The following is a 15907-nucleotide window of genomic DNA, read 5'->3' on the forward strand; positions in this document are numbered from 1 at the left end:
TGTAATGAAAGCATAAGTCTTTAGAATTACAGGGAGGGAAACCTGCTTTCACATCATTAGTGGGTGGATTGGTTTTTCACTCTGAGTTAAATGCCATACTGTCCTTTGAATAAAGTAGCCCTCCTCCCTCTCGTGAAACTAAGATGCGAGAAATCCATTTTACTGTATATTCATGGTTAATATTTAAAGTATGTGTTTGTCTTGATGCGGCAAGAGCCTTGTGGCAATCTTCATTCCAGAGTCACCGGATTTGTGGCTTGGAGTACTGAGGGGCAGGAGTTGTGGGAGTACTTGATGAGCCAGGGCCATGTTGTTCCCTTGCGGTCTGGGGCTGGGCCAAACACATGTCTGGGCCCAAGGATCAATCATTCCTGTCTGCTTTCCCTCCCCCTCCCTTTTACCTCAGGAATGAGACTTCCCAGGAGCCACTGTAAGCACTCAGAGCTTTAGACACCAGCACCTCAAGGGAATTATGCTGGAATACATTCCTGTTCTGTGATGGTTTTTTCTCTAAATAACTGAGTCAGTTCTTAAAAATAGCCATAATCCATTTCAGAATCAGTGGCTGCTCAGTAGCAGAGCTCTGCTTAGAATATTGAAAGTGCATGGGGAGACTATAATATGAAATGCAAAACTGGAATTTGCTTAAGTTGTTGCACTTAAAGCTTTAAAGAAATGTAAGAATCACTTAAGAATCACATACGCTCAGGATCATGGTTTTTAATTGTGATGGAAACTGTACAGTTAGTAAGTAAAAAAAAAAAATCTACCCTTCGGTACAAGAAATGACTAAATAGACGAGAACTCTTCAGCATAGGAGGTGGCTGAGAGATGTGAAAGTCCTGGCCTGGGTAGCGTCAACGGAGATAAAAGGGACAATGACTGACCACATTTGAGACTTTCAGGAGAATCAAATTAATCTAGCAGGTGGAAAGTACAGAGCAAACCGGAGGAGGTGACTCTTCATGTGGTATGTTGTTACGCTGAAAGATGTTGTGGATACCCAGTTTAGGTGGTTCAGGGTGCTGTTTAATAAAGTTCATGGGCTGTTTAATAAAAGGACGCAAACACTGGCTCAGAAATTTCTTCAGTCCCAAATTGGTGTGGTTTGGGAGTGTATTCTGGGGAGGAACACTGTTCTCCTTGCCCTACTGTGATACATTTTTGTAGGTGTTTGCTTTCTAGTTGGAGAAGGGATGTTTGGCTGGATGAACCAAAGGGTCTAACTGAGTATTTATCTTGTGCTCTAATGTTGTGTTCATAACAGCACCGGTTCCAGCCTCAGAATCCATTGTCTGGAGCCCAGCAATTTGTGGCAAAGGATCCTCAGGAGGATGACGATTTGAAGCTGTGTTCTCATACCATGATGCTTCCTACCCGTGGTCAGTTAGAAGGAAGGATGATCGTAACTGCCTACGAGCACGGGCTAGACAACGTCACAGAGGAGGCAGTGACAGCAGTTGTTTATGCTGTGGAGGTGAGACTGGGCTGGGCAGCAATGGTGTTCTCATTATACCAGCAACAAAAGGCTCTGTGTGCAGTGTGGAGCCCCTTATTGGGGAGAGGAAACCTGCATCTCTAATTGCCTGTTGGCCTTGGGAGGGGTAAGATGAGAATCAAAGGGCTTCCAGATTTGAGGCATCATAGATGTAAAGTCTTGGATTTCTGCCTGCAAGTGTTAATTTTGAAGTTCTTGCATATAAAGAACTCCTGGCATGTTTAAGTAGCTGTTTTGGGAAATGCTGTTCCTGTCGCTTAAAAGCAGGGACAGAACAGGAGCTCCGGTTTAAACAGTTCTATAAAAAATAATCCATTATAGGCGCGAGTATCTGGCATGGAAGTGAAGTGACAGAATTGGGTAATACCTGCAGGTGAAGTACCTGCTGCTTCGGGTGTTGGCCATCAGTGGTGTGTTACCCGACATATCCCAGGAATGATACAGCCATTACTTGCAATGTTGATGTGTGGATGGTTTTTTGGAGTCAGGATGTCGAGGCCAACCTGAATTCCCCATCTGGGAGTGAGGGCAAATTAAGAAGCAGTTGTCTGCCTGTTTTCTCAGACAGTTTTCTCCAGCACTTTCCAGGCAACTGAACAGTCTGGAAAAGGGTGGTTTTTCACGGTAGTTTTAGGGTCAGTATTTCAGTACAAGTGTAACATCTAGAGCCAATTATGAAGTCTCTTAACTCTTTATCAAAGGGATCAGGGTTGGGAATTTCCTAGCATTTAAGAAACCTCTTTGACATTTGAAGCAGCATGTCACACATTAAAGTAGAGTTTACGGGCTAATGCATACAGTATTCTCGCACAGTGCCATGTTCTCTGTATTCAACTCGTCACACATTAGAGTTTACAGGCTAATGCATACAGTATTCTCACACAGTGCCATGTTCTCTGTATTCAGCTGCATCAGATAGTGAAATCATACTGTAACTTGTCCAGATCTTGGTTCCCTCACATCTTTAGGCCCTTGTGGTCATAGCAGCACTACTTTTGTCTTGCCAGTTGGTGAGGCACTTCTCATAGCTGTGGCTTGGTAGGGCGAATAAATCGGCACGTGTAATAAGATTGTTTTTCATTGCAGAACCATCTTAAGGATATTCTGACATCTGTGATATCCAGGCGGAAAGCCTATCGTCTGAGAGATGGCCATTTCAAGTATGCCTTCGGAAGCAATGTTAACCCTCAGCCATATCTGAAGAACAGTGTTGTTGCTTATAACAACTTAATTGAGTGGTAAGGAGCTCTCAGCATGCTTCCAATTTCAAGCCCAATTTGCTAGTCCCAAAATTACTGCATGGTTTGGTTTTTCTTTTCACTTAGTAGCACCTGTTAATAACGGCGTTAGCTTTCACACGCTAAGAAGGTGTCATCAGTACAGAGGACTGTACAGCTACACAAGGGAGGGAGAATATGGGGATTCCTCAGCAGTGGAAGTTCAGGAGAGTGTTAAATCTCTTCTTTGCCTGTACTTGTCCATGAATTTATGAAGGTGACCTCTGGCCCTCTGAATATATTAGTAACTATTGCTTTTTGGAAGCTGTAGTGAGTGACATGGGGAATTTTGCTGCTCTCGGGGAAACTGCCTCTGGGCAGAAGAGCCTTACCTTTGGGGGGGAACTGGTGTTATGCCACTGGAGTGAAATGTCAGTGAATACCTCTGGGACACTGCCATCCTGTCGTTTCCTGCATCCAAATGTATTTATGGTTCCTTAGCAGGCCTCTTCAGTTGGCAGAGCTTCAAGGTCATCTTGTTTTCCAGAGTCTCAATGTCAAACAGCTTTTGCTGCACATCTGGCAGCGTGTGTGTATGAGAAGGCAGTTGTGTTTGTCTATGACAGCTTCTAGCAGTTGACAGGAGGTTGTGGCTGTTCTAAAATTTGATTATAGCACTACAGGCACTACAGATGCAATCCACTGCAAACAACTCTGCCTAACAGTGAAAGTCTTCCCATTTAATGTTGTGGGTGCCTTAATTTTTATGCTGGGTAGAAGCTATTGCCTGTAAATAACAAGCTGGCCAATCGAGATCAGTTACAAAGCAGGTCTGAAGTACGTTGAGGATTGGTTTGCACTATTTTTATTAAACTGGAGTTTTAAAGAGATTTTAATTGCAGCTGAAATAATTTTACATACATACGGCTTAAGTCAACTGATACAGAAAAGCAAACCCTGGGGCCACGCCCTCCTGTGTGACTTCCAAAGGTGGTGCTTTTTTCTTGACTGCAAAGTTTTACTGCAAAGTTTTACTGCCTGCTTTGTCCACAGCCCTCCAACCTCTGCGACGCCTTCTGCCGGTCAGAGTCTCGCTCCCCAGCCTCCGCCCGACGATGCTGAGCAGCAGGCGGCTCTACTCCTCGCGTGCTCTGGAGACACCTTACCAGCATCCCTCCCGCCAGTGAACATGTATGACCTTTTTGAGGCGCTACAGGTAAGCTGTTCCTGTTATGCTGTTGTGTCACAGGTATGCTGTCCTGAGTACCAGCCACCAGTCTTGGATTTGGTTGAGATGCATGGGAGGGGGATTTGATTTCTCTTCCTACAGTCCGTTTCCTTCTTTCCCTCTCAAATTTACAATTCTTTGGCTTTGATTTGTTCCCACTATTAGGTAACTGCTAACATACAGTCAGCTCATGGCTTAATGCCTGTTCTGCTTCCCTTGGTCAGAGAGTTGATGAGGTAATCTCTGTCTGTTCTTGCAGCTACATAAGAAGGGTGAACTCTTCCTCTGTAGTAAGACTGCAGTGACTATATCAGAAGTGAGCTGGACTGAGATTTTTGACAGCAGTGCAGCAGTATGACTTGCCTGGCATGTCCCTTGCTCCTCATGTTCCACCTGGGTACTTAGAGGAATACTTGGTCCTGACATGCAGGCTGCTGCAGTGGGTTTGCTATGATCACCCCCACCCTGGGGAGATGTCGAAGGTAGGCTGGATGAACCTTCCTGTAGAGATGTGTGCCTGTGGTTCCCTCCCTCTCGGGCAGCTCTGGGGACATTCAGGCTAATTTGAATGTCTAAAGTTATCTATGAGAAATTCCCCCTTGATCTCTGCTATTGTGCAATCAAGGCAGACCATTCACTGCAAGAACTGTAGTTGAGCATTTGTCTCATGTATTTAGTCGGGTAGAATTGATGTTTGAAAGATTTTGATGAGAAATTGTTGTTTGTCATTGTAAGAGCAAAATGATGATCTCCTTACCGTGCCACTCCCTTACAAAATGACTTTGTCCTGTGCTGGCTGGTGTGGCAAGTTGCAGCTCTGCTTGTGTGTGACAGCCTGCATTCTGCTCTGCAGGGCTGGCTGGCTGATCACCCTCTACTAGAGGGAGGTTCTTCCATGGGCAATATGAGGAAATGGGTATGAAAGCATGAAACTTGTTTTCTAATGTGTATCTCCAGGTGCACAAAGAAGTTATTCCTGCGCACACTGTCTACGCTCTAAACATTGAGAGAATTGTTATGAAACTCTGGCATCCAAACCATGAGGAGCTACAGCAGGACAAGATCCATCGCCAGCGCCTGGTGGCAAAGGAGGGCCTTCTACTCTGCTAGAGCTGACAGCCATGTCGGGCCTCAGATGGCTACAGTGCTATTCCTTGGACTTGATGTTCAAACGCTTCTTGCAAACCTGTGTCAGCATTTCAAGGATGACATAAGTTATGAGTCAACTTTTCCTATGGAAATATGACTGATTTCTGGTACACTTTCTCTGCTTCCCCAGAGTCATGTGCCATGGAGTACTTGCAGCAATCCCACTGAATTGGAAAGGAGAAACGATATTTGTTTGCAGAGACTGTTTTTTAGGAAAAATCAATGCGAGGGTGGAAAGAATTGGTTTTAATTGAGGTGGATTTGTGTTTTCTTTTGCAAGCATGGGGAATCTGCCTCCTTGCCCTCCCCTCTAAGGTAGTTTCCCTCCTAAGCTCAGTCTCCAGGGGACATGTCCAACTTCTGTTGCAGTTCCTGGGATCCTTTTCCATTAATTTAACTGGAAACAGGGTGGGGTCTTGCAAAGATGAGCAATTCCGTAAGCTGACGTTTTTTGTCTTCTACCACGAGAACTACTAATTAGAAACTCGGAAAACCAGGAAAAAAGGGAAAGGTCCCTTCTAGCCTGTCTTTTAAACTGTTGGTTTTTTTAACTGTGTCACAAAACATGAAGGTGCACAGTCGTAGGAACTTTGCCAGTTACCAAAATACGTAATAAAACCAGGGTTGTGAGTAACGTTTTCCTGTCAGGCTAGTCCTTGACTCACCCTTGTCTTGTAGTAGTTGTGATCAGATGTCCTAGGAGTTGTTGGATGTCTGTAGCTGTCAGTCCAGCTAATGATTTGGTCACCCCAGCAGGCAGCTTCACCATTCCTGAGGTGGGCCAGCAACTCCCAAATACATATACCAATTCCCTGTCTTAGTGTTGCAGACTCCTTGGATTTGCAGCATGAACTAGAAGTCTCTTACTACTTCATTGTAAAAATACGCAGCCACACCTCTCCACATGGAGAACAATGCAGATACGTGTAAAAGGGGAAATTCCATCTGCTGTGTTTCAGGTACTCTACTGTATTCCTGAGTCAGCTGTCAGATGCTGAGGGGAACAGGCTTATTATAATGTGAGAATTCTATTAAAATGTCTTAATTACTATATTACCTGGTTTTAACCACAGCTATGCAGGTACCTGCTGAAGGATGACTTGGCTTATTGTGCCTCCAGATAGCAGAGTTGAAACAGCTTCCTCTGGGGGAATATGAAAGTGGAAGCTCATGGTTGCCTTCCATTCTGCTTTTCCTCTGTTTGGGAAGTATTTGGATAGGACAGCTATCATCTTTCCCCTTTTCCGTGCAGTTGCCTTCTGTACTGTGCCCCTGGGGTGCAGGTCCCTGATGTTTCCTCCCAGTTATCTTTTTTTATAACTCCATTTACTAACCTCCATGACTCTTCACGTTGGGCCAGAGTTGTAGCAAAGGGCTGTGCAGTTGTCACCGTGTTCCTGCATCCCCTTGCGGCATGTGCTGTGGAGTTAGGCAGTGCCCTTGTGGGCATCAGTGGCTCTCTTCATGAGAAGACCATTTTAGGATTATGAAGAAGCTGGAAAAGGCAACAGCAGAGAACTACAGCAGGGCCTGGCAGGATGAGAGCCATTGTACTTGGTAGATCATGTCTGTTAAGGTATGGCAGCATGTGGTTAAGAGGGAGGTGGGAGAGAGGAGATGGAAGATTTCTTTTGGTCCCTTTCTGTGAACTGTCATTTTTTCTGTATTTAAGCATACATAGCTGTTCAGAGTGAGACTTAGCTTAAAAGTTGACCCCAGTGGCTTTTACATGACAGTTTTTAAAAGCAACATTGAACCTGAGTAACTGTATGTGGTGAGATCAAGTCACCCAGAGTACGGACTCTGGGGTGTGGGAGGGGGATTTCCCTGGTAATTGTTATGCTTCTAGTGTAAAATGAAAGCATTAAGTTTGTTTGCTAGAAACTTTGGGGCAGCTCTCAGGATTTCGGATCATGCAGCCTCCAACAGAATCACAAGTGAGTTCTGAAACAAAATACTAAGTACGGCACAAGAAGTGCCTCTCTCCTCTTGTTTGCATGGGCTTGGGGAAGGCTCTGCAGACAGAGCCTCATGCTCTGAAGAGCTGAGTCATCTATTCCACACTGAAAAGAGTGGGTTAGCCGGGATGCCTGCTAGACAACAAAGACTCGAATAAGGAAATCCTGTCAGCCGTATTTCACAGATCGGAAAACTGAAAGGCACATGTTCTCAATGCACTTTTCCCACAAAGTGTGAGGTCTCATGAGAAGTGGTGCTTCATAGACTTCTGGGGTAATTTAGCTGGAAGGGATGTCTGGAGGCTGCTTTGTCCACCCCCTGCTGAAAGAAGGGCTGAGTTCAAAGTTGGAGCAGGTTGTCCATCTCCAGAGATGGGACCAGAGAAGTGGTGGCATTTCCTGTTCCAATGTGTGACCATACTGACAATCATGGTTTTCCTTGCATCTCATCAAAACTTCTTATGTCGTGCTCGTTGCCTTTCAGCTTTCCCTGTGTGTCTCTGTGGACACATCAGAGAGTAGCAGATAACAGTAAGATCTCCCTTTTGCCTTCTCTCCAGGCTGAACAAACCCAGCTCTCTCAGGTTCTTATGCGTTGGGTGCTCCAGACCACACCATCTTGACAGTCTCCACTGAATTTGCTCTGGTATGTCACTGTCCTTGTGCTGGGGAACTCAAACTGGACCCAGCTCTGCAGGCGGTCTCACAAGAGCTGAGCAGAAATGCGGGATCCCTCCCTGCGCCCTGCTGGCTGCGCTCCTCTTAGCAGTTGGCCTTTGTAGCATGGGTGCACTGCTGACTCCTCGGTTGCTTGTCTACCTATACTTCCAGGTCCTTTCCTGCAAAGCTGCTTTCTTGCCTGTTGTCTCCAGCCTGTTCTGCGGCAGGGGGTTTCTTCATCCCAGTGGCAGGGCTGTGCATTTGCCATTGAACTTCTTGAGGTTCCTCTCAGCCTATTTCTGCAGCCTGTCTAGATCCCTCTGAGTAGCAGCTCAGCCCTTCAGTGTATGAACTCTCCATTTGGCATCATCTGCAGACTTGCTGCTCCTATGCTCCATCCTATCATCCAGGTCAGTAGCAAAGATGATATTAAAGCGTAAGAAGCCCCAGTACTGACTGCCACTAGTAACCAGCAGCCAGCTGGACTCTGAATCGCTGACCACTGCTCTTGGATACCTGCTCTGAGAGCAGGGTGATGGCACTGATATGTATTGCTATTAGGCTTTCACTGTGACATGACATACATCTGTCTTTTTATTATAGTAATCAACCTTCTAAAATGAGTAAGACTGCTGAATTTCAAACCAGCAGCTCAAAGTAGCACTGAAATTAGTTTGAAAGGGTCTATCCTCTGCCCAAGATCCACCAAGAACCTGCCAGGTCTATGGCAAGCTGAGCTGGACCAAAACTGTTCCTGACAGATGTTGGCTGAAAAACTTAACAATGGAAGCTTTCACAGTTATCTTAGGCAACTGCTGTTTAGTGGTCTTCACCACTGAAGGGTTTTTCCACACTCCTGTGCCTCTTGCTGCAGCTTAGGCCTAGAACTTGTTATATTCATCCCAGAGTATTTTATGGAGAGGCAGAAGGGAAAGAGTGAGACAGCATCTGTCATATCCTGAATAGTGAGAATTGCATCCGATGTTCTTAATCCCTAGGGAACTGTGCAACGTACTAAAACTTGCCACTTACTTACTTAAAATCATAGAATGGTAAGAGTTGGAAGAGACCTTAAAGTGCTTCTAATTTCCACTTCTAGATTTGCAGTGGAAAACCATTAGCTACCACATGAAGGGGTGGGGTGGGGGGAGTGCTTGAGAGCTTGGCCGGGCTCACTTAGTGGCCTGAGTTTGGGTGAAGATGGCCATCTGATCTCAGGATGTGAGCAACACCCCTGGGAGTGTAGGATGCAGAAAGGAGAAGAAAAAAAAATTAAAAAAAAATCTCATTTTATTTTCCAGAAAGTGCCACCTGCCAGACCTGGCTTAAGTCTGACCAAGCCTTTCCAGCTGAGTGCCAAGGAGGATCCTAGAGGTGTGAATATAGTTCTCCTCAACACCCCCGAAGAGCTGAGCTTTTGCTCCCAAGACTGGCGACCAGGAAAGATGTTTCCTGTTGCTGGTTCACAGCAGAAACCTGGAGCAGCACTTGCTATCAAACGTGCACTGCGCTGCCTTTCTCTTATCTTAACTGCTCATATATCTTCTCCCACTCTTTCTTCTGCAGCTGAGGTGGACTTTTTTGGTTGTTGCCCCATTTCTTCCTTCCTAGCATAAAATACCCCTGTTGTAGAAAGGTGGGATTTGGCTTGATGCAGGGAAAGGCTCCTCTGTTTGAGGGCCAGAAACTGTGCCAGCAGTGCCTAAAAATGCATATTATGGTTTCTCAGTAGAGAAAAACTTAAAATAGTGACTTTGTACCACCTTCCTCCAGCTTGACCTCTAGGAAAATTCTGGCAAAGAGAGGAAATGAGGAAATGAAACTGCTTGCATTTAAGAAGAACTCATGTGCGCTGCATTTGTGTTAACTGTGAATGCCCAAGAGCCCTAAACTGGGGTTGCAGAAATGCTCTTCTGTCCAGCCAAGGGAAAACAATACCAAGACAGGACACCTCCTCTTATGCTTCTGGGGTGAAAGGAAGCAGGTCACCTATTGCTGCAGTCTGATGTTGTCAAAGAAGAAAGTGTCTACAGAAGAGGGGCTGCCCTCCCCAGTTCTGAGGAGGCAGCTGCAGAGAGGGGTGGTGTTCCCTCTCAGGGACTTGTAGGTGCTGATGGATGTGTCTGGACATGCAAAAGGGTTTGCAGTGGTGCTGTAGCAGTAGCACGATGCCAGCAAGCTCTCCTCCTACTGAGAGGCACGGCTCATGCTGCTAGAGGAGGGCTTCGGCAGCACAACTTCAACAGGCTTCTAGAAGGAAATAATTTCTCAGAGCTGAAGGGTTTGCTTGCGGCCTTGCCTTTATTCACCAGTGTGTTACTGGTGTGGTCTGGTTGGCAGGACAAGAGGAAGAATTCCCAAGCCGGGCGGAGTCAGGCAAGTGCACCCTTTGTGTCCCTGAGGTCAGTCAGTATTCAGCAAACCTTGAGGCAAGCGTAGCTCTGTGTGCGCCAGACACTGCGGGCTGAAGGGACCATCATGGGCTTGGCACCCCTCAGACATCTTTTCACAGCAGCAGAGTTAACAAAGCGTGCAAAGTTAGGGCACAAACACTAGTGTCTGCCTTCCTCAAGTGTACAGAGACCATAGTTCATGCTGAGACAAGGACACTTCAGCTCCCTCCAAGACTTTGCATCCTCTGAGGAGTCTGGTTAAGTGTCCTGGGCATCCCCATGCAGACACAGCTCCCCGTGGGGTTGCGTAGCACTGACAGAAACACAGCACAGATTATTTCTGGGTCAAGCACAGGTTGCTGGCCACCACTGAGCTGTGGCTGTAACCTGCCTCCAGCCGCGAGTTTGAGTACGGTCCAACGTCCTGATTAGATGATTCATTTCTTTCTACATCACAAATGGCAGAGGCAGCATCAAGTTATAACCGGACAGAAAACTTCTGTAAGAATAATTTTTCACCAAGGAGTGCATCCAAGTGAAGGTCTTTTTGTAGTGTTTTTGATTCACTTCTTGCCAGGAAATGAGTTTGGCCAGATGTTATCTGGAGACACAAAGGGGTTTTTATGACTGCAGACTATTGTCAGTCTGAGGATGCTCTGGTGGAGTGTTGGAGGCTTGGACTTGGGCTCTTGTTCTGCCTGAGGGCTGTTTAAGTGAGGACAAAAAGTTCCTGCAATTTGAGCAGTACAAGCTGCTCCTGGGGCTCTGCTCAGACCCTTGATGTCCCCGCAATGCGTACAGTGTGTGGAAAGGAAATTGCACCTGCCACTGCAGTGAGTGTTCATGGCTCCCTTGCCTGCTCAGGTGTGCCTAGTGGAGCTATTCCCGTTGCACAGCCTGTGAGCAGACCCCTTACCACACATCTGGCCTTTACCCTCACTGTGTAGTGCCAGCTGCTGGGGAGCTGTGCTGAGCATGGCTGGATGCTGGGCTGTGTGGGCACTCGGCAGCTTTCTCCGCTCCATCGGGATCTGGTGCCTGGGTAAGCCCCAGAGGAATCATCTCCGGAGAAATCTCCCTCAGAAAGACGGCAGGCATCAGCTTTGTGACTGTCTCACTGGGGGTGTGTTGGCTATTATTAAAAAGTATTGTTTCCATTTGAATTTCTGAAACCAGTTTCCCGTTGGTGGGTTTTGTTAAATTTAAAAGCTCCCACAATCAGATAGCTGCTTCTGTGCAATGACAGCTGCTTCTGAAAACTCCTCTCCGATAAGAAGAAAGAGAATGGAGCTGGGGTTGCTTTCATCTCACAGGAAGGGCTGCTGGTCTTGGCATGAAGCAGCCCATAACCTCTTTAAACCCTTTTGAAGGTTTTTTTAGACCTTGTTTTACACTGCGGAGGCAGTGCTCCTGTCCAAGTCCTGACAGCAATGCATTTGGGCAACAGCCTGTTCCGCTTTTCTTTCCTTAGTCCTCTCTCCACACGCACAGCTGGCCAGCTTGCTCTTGCATCCCTGGGAAATTGGCTGAGCAGTCTTCCCCAGCAGTTCACGAAGTTGTCATCCTGCTACAGGTAACTACAGAAATGCCTTGTTTAGATCTTCCTGTTTCAGTGAGGGGCTGGATGGCAACAGTAAAGACACTGCAGGGAACAGCCTCCCAGATGCTTTTATTTGTAGCTCAGAAGCAGATGCTCCAGAAGGGGTTTGACAGAGTCTGTGTACTGTAGGAAGTTGATACAAAGCCCTTCTGTGAACTGCAGGATTGGTTTTCAGATATTAATATTTTGTTATTAGACTATATGAAACGCTGATGGTAGCAGATAGTCTGTGTTGCTCTAGGGAAAAGCAAATATTTCAGACGTTTTTCCACTGAAACTTTCATTTCTCACTAAAAAGCTATTTTCCCACCAGCAAGAAATCAGAAGGCAGCTCAGCCTGCTTTATTTTTGCTTCTGCCCCCAACCTCTCCAAAATATTCACCAGCAGATTGTTCCTAGTTGTCAAATCTGTTTTTTTAACTCTATAATAAATAGAGCAAATAAATAACTCCATAATAAATGACTTCAGAATAATGCTTACCTACCAACCATGTGTTGTCATCTGCTTTCTACTGTGCTCCTTAAAGACAGGAAAAGAGGGAGGAAGAGCATGACTGTCTATTGGCTTTGCTGGGAGCACTCGGTGGAGGTGTAGCCCTGCCCTTGTGCAGGGGGTCAGTGGCTCACACCAGAGGGTTGGTATGGCAGGGGTGTTAGCAAGTCTTCTCCTTTCTCCCATGTTGGAGAATCAACTGTCTGAATCTCTCCTGCCCTGCAAAATGTCTCAGGTAGGCTCCCTGGCTTTCCCTGCAGCCTGTGAGCAAGGCATGGGTGAGAGCAGGGGCTGGACCTCCATCACAGGCAGCAGACACCACCCAGTGTGGTAGCCCTCGTTCTGCCCACACCATCTATCAGGAGAGGAGGGAGGCAAGGTGTGTGTCTGTTCCTGAGCCAGGACCACAGAGCAGAGCTGGGCTTGGTGTCCCTTCTGGAGCTACCACAGGCACCGTACACAGCGCTGGGAGCCATCCTGGGGGTCAGTAGTTGCAGTTCAGATAACTCTTGATATTGCTGTTGCTGAAAAAAAAGCAGAAAAAAGCCCTTGGGGGAAAAAAAAATAATATTTACTCTCCTGCCCAAAACCATCTTGTACACACTGATGCGGCAAGTCATAAATCATATTAGCACCAAGTCCAACAGCTGCATCCTTGCCCCTGGGGCAGCAGGACGCCATGCGGCGCGCTGTAGCGTGGGCAGGCTGCGCTGGCCACGCTCCCCACACTCCTACTGTGCCTGTGCTAGCTGGCTGCCACTTGCCGGCTGCTGCTTGCCGGCTGCCCCTGCGTCACATCTGCCTGCGGCTATGGGCTCTCTCCAGCGTGGCTGGTGTACGAAGCCCTGCATGGGACAAGCCTGTGCCCAACCCCCTCCCGTTTGGCTTGCCGAGGCATGCTGACGCACATTTGAATGGCAAGAGGGTGCCGCCGCTTGTCCCCATGTCCCCACGCGTGGCTGAGCCATATGTCCTGGGGCTGTTGATGTGTTTGGCCGCGTTATCCCTCCACTTCAGCTTTCTCAGTTTCACTCCTGCCGACTGCGAAAGCCAGCGATGCTGACGCAGTCGAGCAGAGCTCACACTGTACCCGAGCACAGGGCATCCTGTTTCCAAAACAGCCAGCGCAACCCTGTAGTCTTCAGCATCCATGTTCCCAATGGAAAAAATGTGGGGAGCTCAAGAGGTGGGGCACAAGGGGAGAGAACTGGAGGGGGGGAGCAGACAGGAAGGAATAGTAGAATCCGGTCTCCAAACCCCAACAGGCTTTGGCGGCAGCCTTTGCTCAGCCAGCTGGGTGCAGAGAGCAGTGTGTGGTTATGCAGCAGCTCCTGTGGCTTCCTGGCACTGGGAGCAACTCCCTGTCCCCGAAGGCTGTGGGGATGGTCAGGAAGGCCATCACCACTTGTCAAGCCTTCACCCTCCACTCTCCTGCAACAGCTCTCCTGCTTTTTCCTGATGCTTCCCAGTAAAACGCAACATGCAGGGCTTGATTTAGGGTTTTTTTTTCAGATGAGACCCCCTTGGGCCAGCCTCATGCAGCGGGCAGAGGCCCTGCCAGCCAGCGCCAGAGGGACGTGTCGGTGCCTGGTGGGGCAGATGCACCCTCCGGCCTCACATACTCCCTGTGGTTTTGTGTGCTCCAGCTCTCCTCGCCCCACATGGACAGTGCTGGCGGTGATTTGCATTATTTGAGTCTTCAGGACGCCCACGGGTGGAAAAAAAACAAAAGAGGCAAAGACAAACACCCAGTAGCACGCACATATACACACACACAAAAAAACACCTGAGCACAGCCCAACCGCTGCTGGTCGCCAGCTACTGGTGACGAACGGCTGCCATGCTCACGCCGGGAGCTGCCACTCTGAAGGCCATGTTTTGCAGGCTGTTGCTCAGCCTGACTGTTCCCTGCTGCATGGTCAGTGTTACAGCTCACCCCAGTCACCTATTTCCAGCTCCCGAGGACTTGGTGTGCGAGCGGTGGATGTCTTGACAGCTTTGGAGAACGGGTCCATGTCCTGAGTTATCTAAACTGGTCTCCTCTGCCTTGATGCTCAAGGGAAGTGCTGGCCCCTGCACGCAGCTGATCCCATTAAAACCAAACGTCTGCACCAGCAGCCAAAAAAGAAATAAATAAATGAAACAAAGGCTGAAGAGCATCATTAATATAGAGCAGCCACAGCCATCTGGAGATCACACCTTTAAATACCAGTAAGCAGCTGGTGTGGCTGGCTTGCACCTAAAAGCATCTGCAGTAATCCCGTGGGACAAACCCCCACTCTGGGGGCTGCTTGCGGCCCAATGATGTCAAGTCCATCTTTCTCACCCCAGAGAAACATCAGCATCGCTGGTATGACCCCCCGCTTTGGGCCTGCCTGGCCCTCATGTGCTCTGGTCACCCAAGGAGCCCCTTGGCCAGTAGCTGCTTCTTCACCCCACATGCTGCCAGCAGCCCAAGCCCACCTCACCATCATGCTGGGCAAGCTCCAAGAGGTGCCTTTTGCAAGCTTGCTGCCTTTGATGCCACAGGGGCTGCTAGGGGGTGGCACTAACCATGTAGCACACAGGGACATGCCGTATCTTGCATAAAGGCGTAAGCCGAGGAAGGAGCAGCCTCCCCAATGCCTAAAGAGGTGCAGGTGCCCTCCTGGTCCAAGGTCCCCCCAAGCCCTCGCTCGCTCCTGGGAAGGTGGCAATGGGCGAGTGGGACCAGGTCCCCCGGGTGCTACACTGCTGCTGGCTCAGCTGGCCATGGTGGGGACGGGGAAGGAACAGGGACAAGCCTGCAGACAACCAGGCTGCCTGGATGGCGGTGGTCACATTCACCAGAGAGTAGCAAGGGCATACCTGTCCTCCTGGGGAGCTCTGGGCACCATAACCTCACATGCAACATCAAAGCAGCTGAGGTAAGCGTGCGATGCAAATGAGCAATACCTCAGAGCTGGTGCTTAACCACAGCTGTGCTTCTGCGTGTGCTATGGGAATAAGCCGAAAGTTCCCCTTTCTGTAGCTTCTCACGTGAGTTCAGAAGTGCTTGTGGTCTACCCCAGGGCTTTGGCCCCACCATCAGGGCAGGTCAGGCATGGACCCAGCGCTGTGGAATTATGTCCTCCACGGTCCTGAGGCATTGCTGGAGAACAGGACAGGAGCAAGCAGAGCACAGCTCCCATGGGCACCTTTGCTGGCATTGCAGCAAGGGCACACCGTGCCTTTCTGGTGCCCCTAACACTTCTCCTCCCCTGGGCACTTAATGGCTATTGCTTTTGCTACTAGTAAAAGGGACTATGTGAAAAATAAAAGCACGGGCCTGACTGCCCAAATACTAGATTGTTGAGGCAATGGAGGAGCAGCTTGGTGATCACACCAACTGCTCACTTGCTGCCTGGTCTCATTTCTATTCCCATAATTATTTATTGCTCTGGTATTGAACTTGGAGGAAGTTTAAAGACCATTAGTCATGGCTTCTGTTTCCCAGGCTTTTGATGGTTTATTCTTCAATGTTTTCTGAAAATGGAAACCACAGGGAAAAAAAATGGTCCTTAGCCAGAGGCTGAGCCGAAGCAGCTGGGATGATCCTGGCCATCATAGCTTTCTTTATAAGAACAAAATTTGCAGTTGCTGTGGAAACACGCCCTCAGTCTCATGCTCCCCTCTCTTCTGGGCCGATGATGGTGCCATAGGTCCAGGCTCACCCCATGGCCGGGCAGCGAG

At 48.3% G+C, this 15907-nt stretch overlaps 1 protein-coding gene across 1 annotated transcript in view; it reads left to right on the top strand.

The window, feature by feature from the left end:
• TADA1 (transcriptional adaptor 1) overlaps nucleotides 1-5322 on the top strand; it is a 16526-nt gene extending 11204 nt beyond the window's left edge. The window contains exons 5-8 of the mRNA XM_009892900.1: nucleotides 1268-1477; nucleotides 2585-2736; nucleotides 3769-3931; nucleotides 4901-5322. Coding sequence (XP_009891202.1) covers nucleotides 1268-1477; nucleotides 2585-2736; nucleotides 3769-3931; nucleotides 4901-5053 — 678 coding nt within the window. The 3' untranslated portion in view covers nucleotides 5054-5322. The remainder of the gene's footprint in view (nucleotides 1-1267; nucleotides 1478-2584; nucleotides 2737-3768; nucleotides 3932-4900) is intronic.
• The last annotated feature ends 10585 nt before the right edge of the window (nucleotides 5323-15907 follow it).

This window comes from Charadrius vociferus, unplaced genomic scaffold, assembly GCF_000708025.1.
Source record: "Charadrius vociferus isolate BGI_N301 unplaced genomic scaffold, ASM70802v2 scaffold39, whole genome shotgun sequence".
Taxonomy (NCBI): domain Eukaryota; kingdom Metazoa; phylum Chordata; class Aves; order Charadriiformes; family Charadriidae; genus Charadrius; species Charadrius vociferus.